This window comes from Piliocolobus tephrosceles, chromosome 4, assembly GCF_002776525.5.
Source record: "Piliocolobus tephrosceles isolate RC106 chromosome 4, ASM277652v3, whole genome shotgun sequence".
NCBI lineage: Eukaryota > Metazoa > Chordata > Mammalia > Primates > Cercopithecidae > Piliocolobus > Piliocolobus tephrosceles.
Genome location: NC_045437.1, coordinates 122,308,827 through 122,321,967, shown reverse-complemented (window position 1 = coordinate 122,321,967; position 13,141 = coordinate 122,308,827). Strand labels below are relative to the sequence as shown.

The window sequence follows — 13,141 nt, the reverse complement described above, 5'->3', positions numbered from 1 at the left end:
CTTTCAGCATGGAGTCAAGGGCACCATTCATTAGAGGAGACCTTCAGAGAAGGGACTTGTCCAACCCAGATATGTTAGTACCCGGGAGGGGGAAAGTGGGAGCCTGGGAAGGTGGGCAGAGCCAGCAGACATTGGAAGGAAGCGTCACCAAGGACAAGCTCTGCCTGAGAGTTTCAGCCAGGACAGACCCTGCTTGATGACCAGGTAGACTCTTAGGGAAGACTATGTGGTTACACTCAAATGCTTTTCCTGTGTGGTCAGGCTTTGAAAATGGGGGTCAGGAAAGAAAAGTCATGAAGCACTCAATCCAGAATAAAACTAAAAACAATGTCCCCATAAAATTTTGGAGACTGATTGGAACTATTTTCAAAGCCTTTTTACCAAGGGTAGAACCCAGATTTCATGAAGCCTAACACTAAGACAATTTCAGAGACTCTCCCTAAGAAGAAAAAAATAAAATTATAAATATGAAATGAGAAATGAAATGGAATATTTAGGATGAGAAAAGAAACCCAAAAACTTGCAAAGTTTAGAAAAGCCAATTCTATCACAAACATCACAAAATCCAGACAAATAACCTAATATTTTTATTAATTAACTCCTGTAACCCTTCCATGATACACGTTTTTCTATACTTTTTGGCTGCATATCTTTGATCATCTTTTAATATTACAGTCATTTTGTAATTTCATTATCTATAGAAGTGACAGAGGGATTGTCAGTCTTTCCTCTAGTAAGGCTGATCAAAATTTGTTTCAGATTATTGATAAACTAGAAAACTTTCTTTTGTGTTCATAATTGATTATTGGTGAAATCATTAGAGTTATAAAATTGGGGAAAATCTTTATCAAGTTTCCTTTGTAATATCTCTGGGCATTTCAAGTTTTCCTGTGGAGTGAATAATCTAAATAGTATTTGAAATGATGCTCATTAACCAGTTTGTCATCGATGTCCTTGTATTAGTGAAATATGAATTCTACATGGGGCCTTTTACTCTCTGCAATGATGTTAGACAAATCAACATGGTAGGGAAGGAGCATTCCTGAAAGACATTCCTATTCAAGAATGGCTAACAACCATTTAGCTGGGTGCAAAAGGGACTACAAGCCACATGAGCTCATCCTCCTGAAATTAAACCATATGTACCCCAAGTCAACTTCTCTTTCGTTAGAACAACAACGAAAAAAAAACCCTGTGGCTACTCCAAGTCCACCTTCCTCAAGGGGAAAATGTGGCACAGAGAGAGTTGGAATGAAAAAAGACAACAGTCTCCACTGATTGTAGATTTGTAATTCTGAGCAGAACATGAGGGATTGGAGCTAGTCCTAGTCAGGGTCTCCCCTTCTCTAAAGGAAGCAGCCTCATTCCTTGCTTCCTTCACTCAAGAACCCATTTTTCCAGCCCTAACTCTCTCCTGGGCCTTCTACTAAGTACCTGCAATTCAGAGATGAGTGAGTCATGTCCTATTCACAAAGAAGTGAGGGGGACAGGCACACAAACATAAATCACCAGACAGCATGACGGCAGCCCTGAGAGTCAGGCTGAGAATGCCACAAGAGACCCTGAAGGCTTCGCAGAGACATCACTGAGACTCTGCAGTGTGAAGAAGAGCTAATGCATCTCAATTCTCCCATCTGAAACACCACTTTTTCCTCAAAGGGCTCACCTAAAGAGTCTGTGGTATTAAAACCATGCACACAAAGCCTAGGCCTATCCCTTGTAAGTAGGACATCTGAACCCAGCTGCATAGACTGACTTGGTGATGCTGTTATTCTGGTTTGTTGCATGCTAAGCACCCAGCCTGCTGTGATCCTGGACTGGAATAGCAGTGACCTCAGCCTTTCTCCAAAGCTCATATTCATATGATCATTCAGGCTCTACACTCTCCAACGACTTGATCCTTCACCCCTGCCCTTCTCCTTCCTCCAACATAGATCTTATATTAATCAACTGAAAGCAGATGTTCCTAAGAAAGAAGTAGGTCAGGTCTGCAGACCCAAATCCCATCCAGTATTTTTACAAAATCTTGACTTTAAAAAGTGAAATTGATATGGCAATAATTAAGAGCCAAATATGACTACCACTGGTGGCAGATAACATTTCACTTTCATTAAGCAATATAAAATAGACGCAAGAATTCCCGGCTGCCACCCTGACACACCAGGCTTTGCAGAATGAATCTTAAATTGCACTATGTCAGTCAGAGCTCAGGAGTTATCAGCATCATTTAATTAACTTTTTTTTTTTTTTTTGCAAAAACTAACACATTGGAATAAAATATAAAATTGTAATCCCTGTGCAAACCCACCACTAATGATGGCCCCCGGCAGAGGACTGAGCTACACCTGAGCAGAAATCAGGGCATTAAACTCTCTTTGTCCCTTCCCTGAAGCCTTTCTCCTCAACTGAAAGGAAAAGAGGGGTCAGGGGTTTCTTCCACCTTGGCCTAGAAGCCTCGAGAATAGGAGTCCTTCTCCTTACTTGAGACCCTAACATCTTCTCGTCTCTGGCACATTAACTTTCAGCCACTTTCTTATTGAAATTGAATATACTTCTTCTCTTAAAACAACAAAATTTTTACTAGTTCTCTGATAAGAAATGATAACTGGAGTCTTTGACTCCAATTCCAAGAGGATATTATTACCTATAAATTTCATTGTGGACGTTATTGCAATATTGGACATTACCTTTTAGAAAGAATGCATATTTGGGGTCCCACCCCAAGTGAAAAGGGGACAATGAAGGTGACATGGAGCAGGGAAAGGAAGTGGTTCAGAGTCTCAGGGTTCAACAGCCTTTGCCCAACTGCAGTAGGCTCTGAGCAGGGTCTCCCTCTTGGGTGGTACTCATTCTACCCTGAAATGCCCTAATGGCAACTAAGTGGTACAGGTGTCACCATCCTCCCTCCCACACCCAAAGTGGACGTTACAAGTGAGTCACAGTACTCTTTATAGCCGATATTAAATTTGGCTTCAAAATCCTTCTACCACCACACTCCCAGTAGCCATTACTGGTCAACACACGTTGGCACCCAAGACATAACGTGTTTGCCATCCCTTCCTTAGTCAGGAGGCATATTTCACCTATAGAAATCTGTGTCTTGTGACAGTCACATTGCTGATGAGAGAATTCAAGCTTTCTTGTCCAGATTGTCCAATGTCTGGGAGGAGTCCAAAATCAGGGGCACTTCTCAAGCTATTGAGCCAGGAGTTGTCAGTTACAGGGGAAAAAAGAAAAAGACTGCCTTTTTTGGGCCCCTTTATATGAGAAACAAAAATGTTATGTTTGCTTTATCATCAATTCTTCCGCTAACTGTTTGTTCTTTTTTCCTTTCTGTTTTCTTTCTATAAAGAAATAAAGAGTTTAAACATAGGTAAGATGAAGAACTCTTTCCCATATAATTTGATATGGTTCGTTTGCTTCCTTGTGTTTGCTTTTTTTGTTTTGTGCTTCTTGTGTAATGTTGTATATTTTTATGTACCAAATATAGTAACTTTTTTATGTGCTAATTGTGTGTTGTGGATATGATAAGCTTTAGCAATTATGAAATGCAGTCAAAAAGCAACCAAATAAGCTGACAGTAATTAGAATTTCCGGGAGATTCAAGTGCAAGATAATGAACTCTCAGCGAACTTTTATCCCAACTGCTCAGTGCGGTCCATAATTGGGCTAAACAGTTGAGGCAAACTCCTGGCTTTTGTAAATGCTGGACTGGGTTCACAAAAGCTTTAATGAACTGGAAACGGGTTAAAAACTCATTTTCAACTCATTAATGATTTTTTCCCCTGGATATATGGTCATCTTTAAAAAAAAAAAGTTAATTGCCAATCTGCCGGTCAGAATGAATCCAACAGTCAGATGCATTGAGAATTTTCATGGAGTAAAATCACTTTTGAATAGTTTGAAGGATGGAGACCAAGTATTTTTCGTCAAAACCGCCTTGATCATTATATTGATCCAAGGTTATCATTTAAAACCACACTAGGACAATTCACAGATAAAGTGTAAAACACACATACACGTGCATTCACACGTGAACTGCACTGAAATGGAGATAGCATGAGCTTTCTTAAAGAAAAGTCACCTTATTTTTATTCAGAAGAAGAGAAAAAGCAAAGCAATCTATACCACTACTCAAAGGAATGCTTCGCTCACTTTTTGAAATGAAACATGGACAGCTTTCCTTCATGATATTAGGTCAAAATTAGACAAAAAGTAGAGTGAAATTGCACAAGATCATAACAGTGAGTGGAAGGCCATGCATTGGAAAAGTCCTCTGCTTTCTCCTCAGGCACCCCAAAACTGGCTGGTTATAGGCACCCCATTTGAGTCAAATTTTAAAAATAAGTAGAAATGCCTTGGAAGGACATTTTTCCAGGAAATTCACCAACCTCATGTGATCTTTGCCACAGCCACAGGTGTGGAGGCATGACTGTCCCTCTGACCTGAGTTTTTCTGCAAGCATCTTAGTGAAAATAGGTATGAGACCGTAAGGAAGAATGGTCTCCCCAAGCAAGAACTGACCTCACACCCTCCATTGCCTGCTCTTCTGCCAGAGCCTTTGAAAAGCCTCCTCAAATCAGTCTCCCTAGAAAGTCCAAAAATAATTATCTCTCTCATAGATAGGCACAGATGTGCAATGCCTTGATCCTTCTGTTGATCATGCCAGCTACTGTTCATTCAGTAACAGAGTGCAGCATCTAATTAAAAAATGGCACGAATTTTTCCCTTTCTGCCCTAATTTGTTTTGCATATATGGATAGTCTCTAATGACTTAATAGCTGAAAAACAAGAAGAAAAGAGGAAAGGAAAGGAATGGAACCCAGGTAGTCTATGTTTTAATTATCTGGTCTGGAATTTCAGAAAAACTTTGACTTCTAGTTCAGGGATGTGTCTTAATAGCAACCTGAATAGAAACTGGAGTGAAAGGTGGTCTCAACTCAACACAGATTGTTCCTAAAAATAGCTTCCTAGTTTTTTTTTTTTTTTTTTTCCCTTAAATCAGAGAAGAACCCAAATGGTGGTGTTTTAATTAGTAATTTACTAGCTAATGTCAGCAGGACAAATGCATCCAACACTGTCATCTCTCTCACCTTCCCTCCACCTCTCCCAGCCCCTGTTCTCCCATCACCCCAAAGTAAAATTGAAAAATAATAGGAAAAGGCTGGTTGCATGGTTTACACCTATAATCCCAGCACTTAGGGAAGCGAAGGCAGGAGGATCTCTTGAGGCCAGGAGTTTGAGATCAGCCTGGGCAACATAGTGAGACCCCATCTGTACCAGAAACAAAAAAAAAAAAGGTTTTTAATTAGCCAGGCATGGTGGCATGCACTTGTTTCAACTACTCGGGAGGCTGAGGTGGGAGGATCACTTCAGCCCAGGAATTTCAGGCTGCAGTGAGCTAGAATTGTGCCACTGCTCTCCAGTGAGACCCTGTCTCTAAGAAAAATAAAATAAAATAGCAGGGAAAAAAAGGGGGGGGCCTGTGCTCATTTCAAAACATAGTCTACCACACTGAGGCAGAAAGGCAATTACTGCTTGCATCCTAGAGGTGGTGATTGTAATAACCAGTAGAGGAATAACATAAGCACCTATTCTGGTCCCAACCTCAAACCAGTGACAGGTACTGCAAAGGGAAGAACTGCAGGGTTTTGAGTCAGAGGGAACATTAGCAATATCCAGTATGATTGATTTAATCCCCCAGCCCCGCCCCACCCAAAAAAAAGCTAAGACCTGACACTGTCAAATGACTTAACCAAGGTCACCACCAGCTGGGTCAGAATTGAGTTTTGAGTTTCCTGTGTTTTAGCACTGAGCCACTTCTACAAGTCTTACTCTGTCCTAGTTAGCCTCACACAGGGCAGCTAGACACATGGCAGTGGAAGCAGCCCAGGTCTTGGAGGCTCACGCCTTCCTAATACACTTCACACACACAAAGGTATTAATTCCCTAGTGTGGCTGAGGGCCCTGGCAGACCCTGACTCATGCCTGTGACCTCACTGTTACCCAGATTTGAAAAGTGCATCTCCTCTCCCAGTAATTCAGATTCCAGACACAGTACCAGCAAGATACCCACATATCTTTACACTAAATGCCAACTTTATCCATATCCACACTGAAGAGCAGTAAAGAAGCAAGCTCTGAGCCTGGAGATTGGGAGTGTTTCTGGGGTGCTTCCCATGATAAAATTAGGAAAACTCCAGGTTGCCCTAGTATTAATGGTCTAGTACCCTGGAGGCATAGGATAAAACGAGAACATTGTCACATGGAAGTGTTCATCTATCCCACTTGAGAATACACTAAGTCCTTAAGGGGAAATTAAGGAGACTGCACACACATGGACTGTAGCTAGTCTTGAATAACTATCCTGCTAACGAAAACGGGATCGGAGTGGGAGCTCTCGTAGTGGCTAAATGAAGCAACAGTTGTTTAGTATGGTGGGAAATGAATTATCTGATAGCATAAGGAGCATAAGTCCAATTAGAAGTAGGTAAGAACCATGATGTGTTAGAACACTGAGTCTGATGTTAGATTCTTTCCAGTTCACTAAAGTGGAAAGACGCTAGAGAAGGTAAGCGTCTTGCTAGGATTTTTGTCATTCCTTTGATCTAAGAAGCCAGCTCCATAGCCCCCTCCTCATTTCTCTTTGTGCTTCTCCTACTAAAGCAACAACCCGGCACACAAGTACTACTTGGCAGTGGACCCCGTGTCCGGCTCGCTCTACGTATCCGACACCAACAGCAGGAGAATCTACCGCGTCAAGTCTCTGAGTGGAGCCAAAGACCTGGCTGGGAATTCGGAAGTTGTGGCAGGGACTGGAGAGCAGTGTCTGCCCTTTGATGAAGCCCGCTGTGGGGACGGAGGGAAGGCCATAGATGCAACCCTGATGAGCCCGAGAGGTAAAGGCCTTCAAGGAAGAGTCCCCCACCCCAGATAAAGCTTTGCTACCATCTTGGCTTTCTTTGTATCAGAACGTAACTAAGCCCAACAGTCCAAAACATAGCTTTCCCTATAATCATTTAACTCAGATAGATTGCTTTGGTGTGTGGATGGGTGTTTAAAAAGAAAACCAATCATGAGGTCAGGAAATCGAGACCATCCAGGCTAACACAGGGAAACCCCCTCTCTACTAAAAATTACAAAAAAATTAACCGAGCGTAGTGGTGGGCGCCTGTAGTCCCAGCTACTCGGGAGGCTGAGGCAGGAGAATGGCGTGAACCCGGGAGGCAGAGCTTGCAGTGAGCCCAGGTCACGCCACTGCATTCCAGCCTGGGCGACAGAGCGAGACTCCGTCTCAAAAAAAAAAAAGAAAAGAAAAGAAAAGAAAAAGAAAACCTTAGTTATTTATTTATTTGAAGTAAACTTTATCATGCACATAGGCTCCAAATGGAAAGTGAAGAGGATTGCGCCTGGAGATTTCTGACGGCTGCCAGTCACAGAAAATCAGAGGAAATCCTGGCTCTGTGAGCTAGAGTGCCAGCTGTGTGGGCTGGAGACAAAACAAAGCCCAGCTGGGGGCCTCTGGCCACGCCCAGACGTTCGTGATAGACAGCAAATGTGTATGAAGTCTAAAGTGCACTGCCTCACATGTTGTAATGCCCAATAAATGGTAGTAATTAAGAATGGGTATAATTTCCAGGAGTCCAGGGTGGAGAAGTTCTGGGAACCCATGGGTCTCTATTTGAAAAGGACTAAAAATACTTAACATTAAGGAGCAATCATCTGAGAGTCCAACTCCTGTTAGCATTTTTAGCTACTGTGAAAGCAGCAGGGCAGCATGGATTAAGGAGGCAAAGCCTTGTACTTGGGCACTGGGGCAAAGACACAAAATAAATAGAAGCCATATCTGTGCCTTTCCAGCCCTGCTGCAACAGGGGAATGCTAGGCCGCAGTGTCCCCCTGGGGCACTGAAGTGCTGATTGGCGTCAGGCCTAACTGGGAATACTTACTGAAGCATACACCTTGAATTAGGAGTTTGTAACTACAAGAATCACAGTTTCTCAACCTGACTGCTGCAATCAGTTGCGAAGTATATTTAAGTCAGTTGCTACTAATAATGTTTAGGGTAATGAACTTCAGAAATAACTTCTTTTCTAAAGAGAGCAGATGCAAAGTTATTTCCTGCTTCATTCATTTGCAGCCTTGGTTCATTTACAGTCCAAGAAGCATGCTTTCATCAGTTGCAGGGAAGAGGGTGGTGATATAGCCAGCACCCTAGGAACTATACAAATCCCAGCACAGTGCCCATGAGAAAGGATCTTGCCTTAGAAGGCTGAGAACCACTGCTCTGAGGGTACTAATCAGTTCCAGTAGGGTCTCTGGTCTAAGCAGAGAGTGCTCAGCAAGGCATCTCATCTCCCACCTCTACCCCACAATCCTACCCCTTTCCAAGAGATAAATCCACACTGCTTGTCTTGCTCAGGTATTGCAGTAGACAAGAACGGGCTCATGTACTTTGTTGATGCCACCATGATCCGGAAGGTCGACCAGAATGGAATCATCTCCACCCTGCTGGGCTCCAATGACCTCACTGCTGTCCGGCCGCTGAGCTGTGATTCCAGCATGGATGTAGCCCAGGTGAGACTCTTTCTTACATCTCTTCACTAAACAACACCTGCCTCTTGGCCTGAGCTTCTTACCTGCTTCCTGATTGGTTTGGAAGTGGAATAGGAAGGGGAGATACAGATACAGATCACGGGGTTGTTTGGAGAAAGCCTGAGATGAGCTAAACAGTAAGATGGAATGGAAAATGTCAGATAGGCATGAGAGAGAGAGAGAGAGAAAGAGAGAGGGAAAATTCTGTTAAGAAAAGTGGAGCCAGTGACATAATCCAGCCATGGCAGATTACAGGGTAGAAGTTGCTGTGTAATTACCTCCCTTCTCCATCATTATTGCAGGTTTGAGAATGTACTGTACAGTGTTATATGTCAATCAGAACTTCCCTGTTAATCTGAAATGATTGCATCCTCACTATATAAACCTTTACTTTGTGCAGTAGTAACTAAAGCAGAGCCCTCTACAATATCACCCAAAGTGTGTGTTCAGTTTGGGCTCTTACAGAGGCAGAGAACAGAGGCTCACTCAAATATACAGCATTTGTTCTCAGACAGCCTGGAATATATGTTCAGCCTTTCTACAACGGCCTTTTCAACCCTTGGCCAACCTCATAAATTTCAGCTCCAGTTCCACAACAGACAACTTGCTACTGAGATTTTTATTTCAAATTCCACAGAGGAAAGATGTGTTTGGTTCAGTTTATTTTTTAACGCAGATACTCAAGTTGTAGTTTGCTGGCGAGCCTGCACTTTGGCTCCCCTTTGATCAGAGCCACCTTCCAAGCCACATGGCTCCTTTTTGTGAATTAGATACAGGTGCCACCTCCAAATGAACATAGCTTCCCGGCATCTGCTTGGTGAGCAGAGTATGGGCTGGATGGCATGGTCTCTTTTGTAGTGAACTACCTGTGCAACCATATATGACAGCTCTGATGCTGGTCCAACCATCTGGAGGTAAGCAGCAGCATCATAGGTAGGGCTGATGGCCTGTTCTGGTCATGGCAGGTGACATGGTAGGAAATATATGTTACATTATCTCTTCTTCTCCATCACACCCACTCATCATGGGCAATGAGCAGCTGGTTCAATGAAGAGCATTTCTATTACAGTGTGTTATTAAAAAGCTGTCTTTTTTCCTAGATACATAAAACCAGTAAGTGCCCTACAGTTAAACGTTGGACATATTAAAGGCTGTTCTTTAATCTGATACCATATCATCCACAGGTTCGTCTGGAGTGGCCAACAGACCTTGCTGTCAATCCCATGGATAACTCCTTGTATGTTCTAGAGAACAATGTCATCCTTCGAATTACCGAGAACCACCAAGTCAGCATCATTGCAGGACGCCCCATGCACTGCCAGGTTCCTGGCATTGACTACTCACTCAGCAAACTAGCCATTCACTCTGCCCTGGAGTCAGCCAGCGCCATTGCCATTTCTCACACTGGGGTCCTCTATATCACTGAGACAGATGAGAAGAAGATTAACCGTCTACGCCAGGTAACAACCAATGGGGAGATCTGCCTTTTAGCTGGGGCAGCCTCAGACTGCGACTGCAAAAACGATGTCAACTGCAACTGCTATTCAGGAGATGATGCCTATGCGACTGATGCCATCTTGAATTCCCCATCATCCTTAGCTGTAGCTCCAGATGGTACCATCTACATTGCAGACCTTGGAAATATTCGGATCAGGGCGGTCAGCAAGAACAAGCCCGTTCTTAATGCCTTCAACCAGTATGAGGCTGCATCCCCCGGAGAGCAGGAGTTATATGTCTTCAATGCTGATGGCATCCACCAATACACTGTAAGCCTGGTGACAGGGGAGTACTTGTACAATTTCACATATAGTGCTGACAATGATGTCACTGAATTGATTGACAATAATGGGAATTCCCTGAAGATCCGTCGGGACAGCAGTGGCATGCCCCGTCACCTGCTCATGCCTGACAATCAGATCATCACCCTCACTGTGGGCACCAATGGAGGCCTCAAAGTCGTGTCCACACAGAACCTGGAGCTTGGCCTCATGACCTATGATGGGAACACTGGGCTCCTGGCCACCAAGAGCGATGAAACAGGATGGACGACTTTCTATGAGTAAGTGGGTTTGTAAAGCATCTCTGAAGAGCCCTTCCCTTGTTCTAGCTGGCATCAGGACTGGTCGTTCGTGTAGCTTTTTAAATTGCTTTGTCATGTTGTCCTTCTAACTTTAATGATGTCTTATGGTCTCAAGATATTCATGTCCCCTCTCCCTGACTCTAAAATGATTTGCTCTATTGGGTCTCTGATATTGAGCATCCTCCCTACTAGAGTTGGGAATTCCCGTTGCCTGCTTGCCGTTCAAATTTCAGGATATTGGACACACACAGCACCTAGGAGGTAAGGCGTTGATTAACTTTGCTGATTATTCATGTTTGCCATGGGTGCGGAAATTAGAACCTAAAAGGCAAGATCCCAGTGGGGCTCCTGTAATTTGCCAATAGGTCCAGCAACACACTTGATTGCACAGACAGGTAGATAAACTCTGAATTTCCTCCTTAGCAGAAGCAGATCGATACAGATAAAGCGTTAGGTATATTAAAAGATGCGAGAGCTGGTCATATTTCCCCTAACAATTATCTCATACTTAATAGTCCTGACGCTTGTTTTGCAAAAAGCTGTTTTTCCTAGCTCCTGCAGGCAGTTCTTGGTCAAAGTGCCTACTGCTGTAAGTACTAATGGTGGGATGCTGGTTGGAGGAAGTTACTAGGCATGATTCTCCCAATGGCTGGCTGATACTGGAGCAGAATTTATAAATATCTGGCTCTCCTAGGTGATGAAGGAGTGTGTTAACCCCTACGTACTTGGAGTCCTTGCTTGCTTTTTGTCTGGATGCTGCTGCTAGCAGATAATGTAGTAAGTTAGGGAGAGTTGGCACAGAGAAAAAAAGGGGACAACAGGGAGAACAGAAAACCTCATTGTTGATCATTCCTAAATCCAGCAATGTTTACTTCCTGATTGTATGCCAATGGTCTTGGGAGAATGTAAAAGGAAGCTGTTGCCACCTGCTGGATATTTGCTGCATTGCAGAAGAATTGCTTTCCCTGGTTCTGACTTTCTTCTTGGGGCAACTCTTTCTCAGACTTCTGAAGCATCTTAATACCTTCGGGACACTGGGGGTTTGATCAGACTTCACCAGCTAGTGATTCTGTCCTCGAAGGTACCATCTGAGTGCTGCCCTTGGCTCTCACACCGAGTTAGATTGAAGCTATACACTCACCCAAACACCTCCGGGATTTTCCTCTTCCGAGGAAACCTCTTTCTGACAGTTTCACCCGAAGATCTAATGCATTTCAGAAACAATTTGTTGGCTCTCCTGAAAGAGTTGGGAAAAAACATCATTCTCAGGGAGGCCAGCCTGAACTGGGCCTGGTTTAGAGACTGCCATAAAGAAGCTTGGGCTCAAGTGCATCCAAGGTCTGAACTCTAAAACAGAAAGTAGGCCGGGCGCGGTGGCTCAAGCCTGTAATCCCAGCACTTTGGGAGGCCGAGACGGGCGGATCACGAGGTCAAGAGATCGAGACCATCCTGGCTAATACGGTGAAACCTCGTCTCTACTAAAAAATACAAAAAAACTAGCCGGGCGAGGTGGCAGGCGCCTGTAGTCCCAGCTACTCGGGAGGCTGAGCCAGGAGAATGGCGTAAACCCGGGCGGCGGAGCTTGCAGTGAGCTGAGATCCGGCCACTGCACTCCAGCCTGGGTGACAGAGCGAGACTCCATCTCAAAAAAAATAAAAAATAAAAAAAAAATAAAACAGAAAGTATTTTCCAGAAAGTGTCCCTAGTTTAATGAAAACATAGGCATGATTCATAAATGTGTTTTAAAATGTTCAGAAGTTACATTGAAACTGAATAATTTTTTATCTTAATTTGATAAGCTGCCCTTTTTTTCAGAATGTTGATAAATCCAGTGACCACAAATTCTCCATTGTGGGGTTCAAATGTAAAAGGTTTTCTTTTCTACCTAAAAAGATGGTGAGTTCTTTTTGTTCGATGGCACTTTTGGCACATCATCAGCCAACTGGCAGACGCACAGCCATTTTAAAAATCAGACACAACTTCACCTCCTGTCAGGGCAGTGCAGTCAAGACCAACACTGCATAGCCTTAGCCAAAACTTTAGAGAAAGAGTGATGAAGAAAACCACACAGAGGCTGTGAGGCTACTAGAAAACAGTCTGTCCTGGTCGGGAGTGATGCCTCATGCCTGTAATCTCTGCACTTTGGGAGGCCAAGGCAGAAGGATCACTGGAGGCCAGCAGTTTGAGACCAGCCTGGCCAACATGGAAAAACCTCATCTCTACTGAAAATACGAAAGTTAACCAGGTATGGTGGTGTACACCTGTAGGCTCAGCTACTCAGGAGGCAAAGGCATGAAAATCACTTGAATTCAGGAGGTGGAGTTTGCAGTGAGTTGAGATCACGCAGCTGCACTCCAGCCTGGGTGACAGAGGGACACTCTATCTCAAAAAAAAGAAAGAAAGAAAGAGAGAGAGAAAGAGAAAGAAAGAAAGAAAGAAAGAAAGAAAGAAAGAAAGAAAGAAAGA

General features: G+C 43.5%; 1 protein-coding gene across 7 annotated transcripts in view; it reads left to right on the top strand.

Moving 5' to 3' along the window:
- The window catches only part of TENM2 (teneurin transmembrane protein 2), a 1,213,529-nt gene that overhangs the window by 1,157,471 nt on the left and 42,917 nt on the right, over positions 1-13,141 (top strand). For 4 of the 7 annotated variants that reach the window (XM_023218891.3, XM_023218892.2, XM_023218890.2 and 1 more), the window contains 4 exons: positions 3,353-3,373; positions 6,667-6,899; positions 8,423-8,577; positions 9,780-10,654. In XM_023218891.3, the coding sequence (XP_023074659.2) occupies positions 3,353-3,373; positions 6,667-6,899; positions 8,423-8,577; positions 9,780-10,654 (1,284 nt within the window). The remainder of the gene's footprint in view (positions 1-3,352; positions 3,374-6,666; positions 6,900-8,422; positions 8,578-9,779; positions 10,655-13,141) is intronic. The other 3 variants (XM_023218893.2, XM_031935468.1, XM_023218894.3) reach the window with 1 other exon arrangement.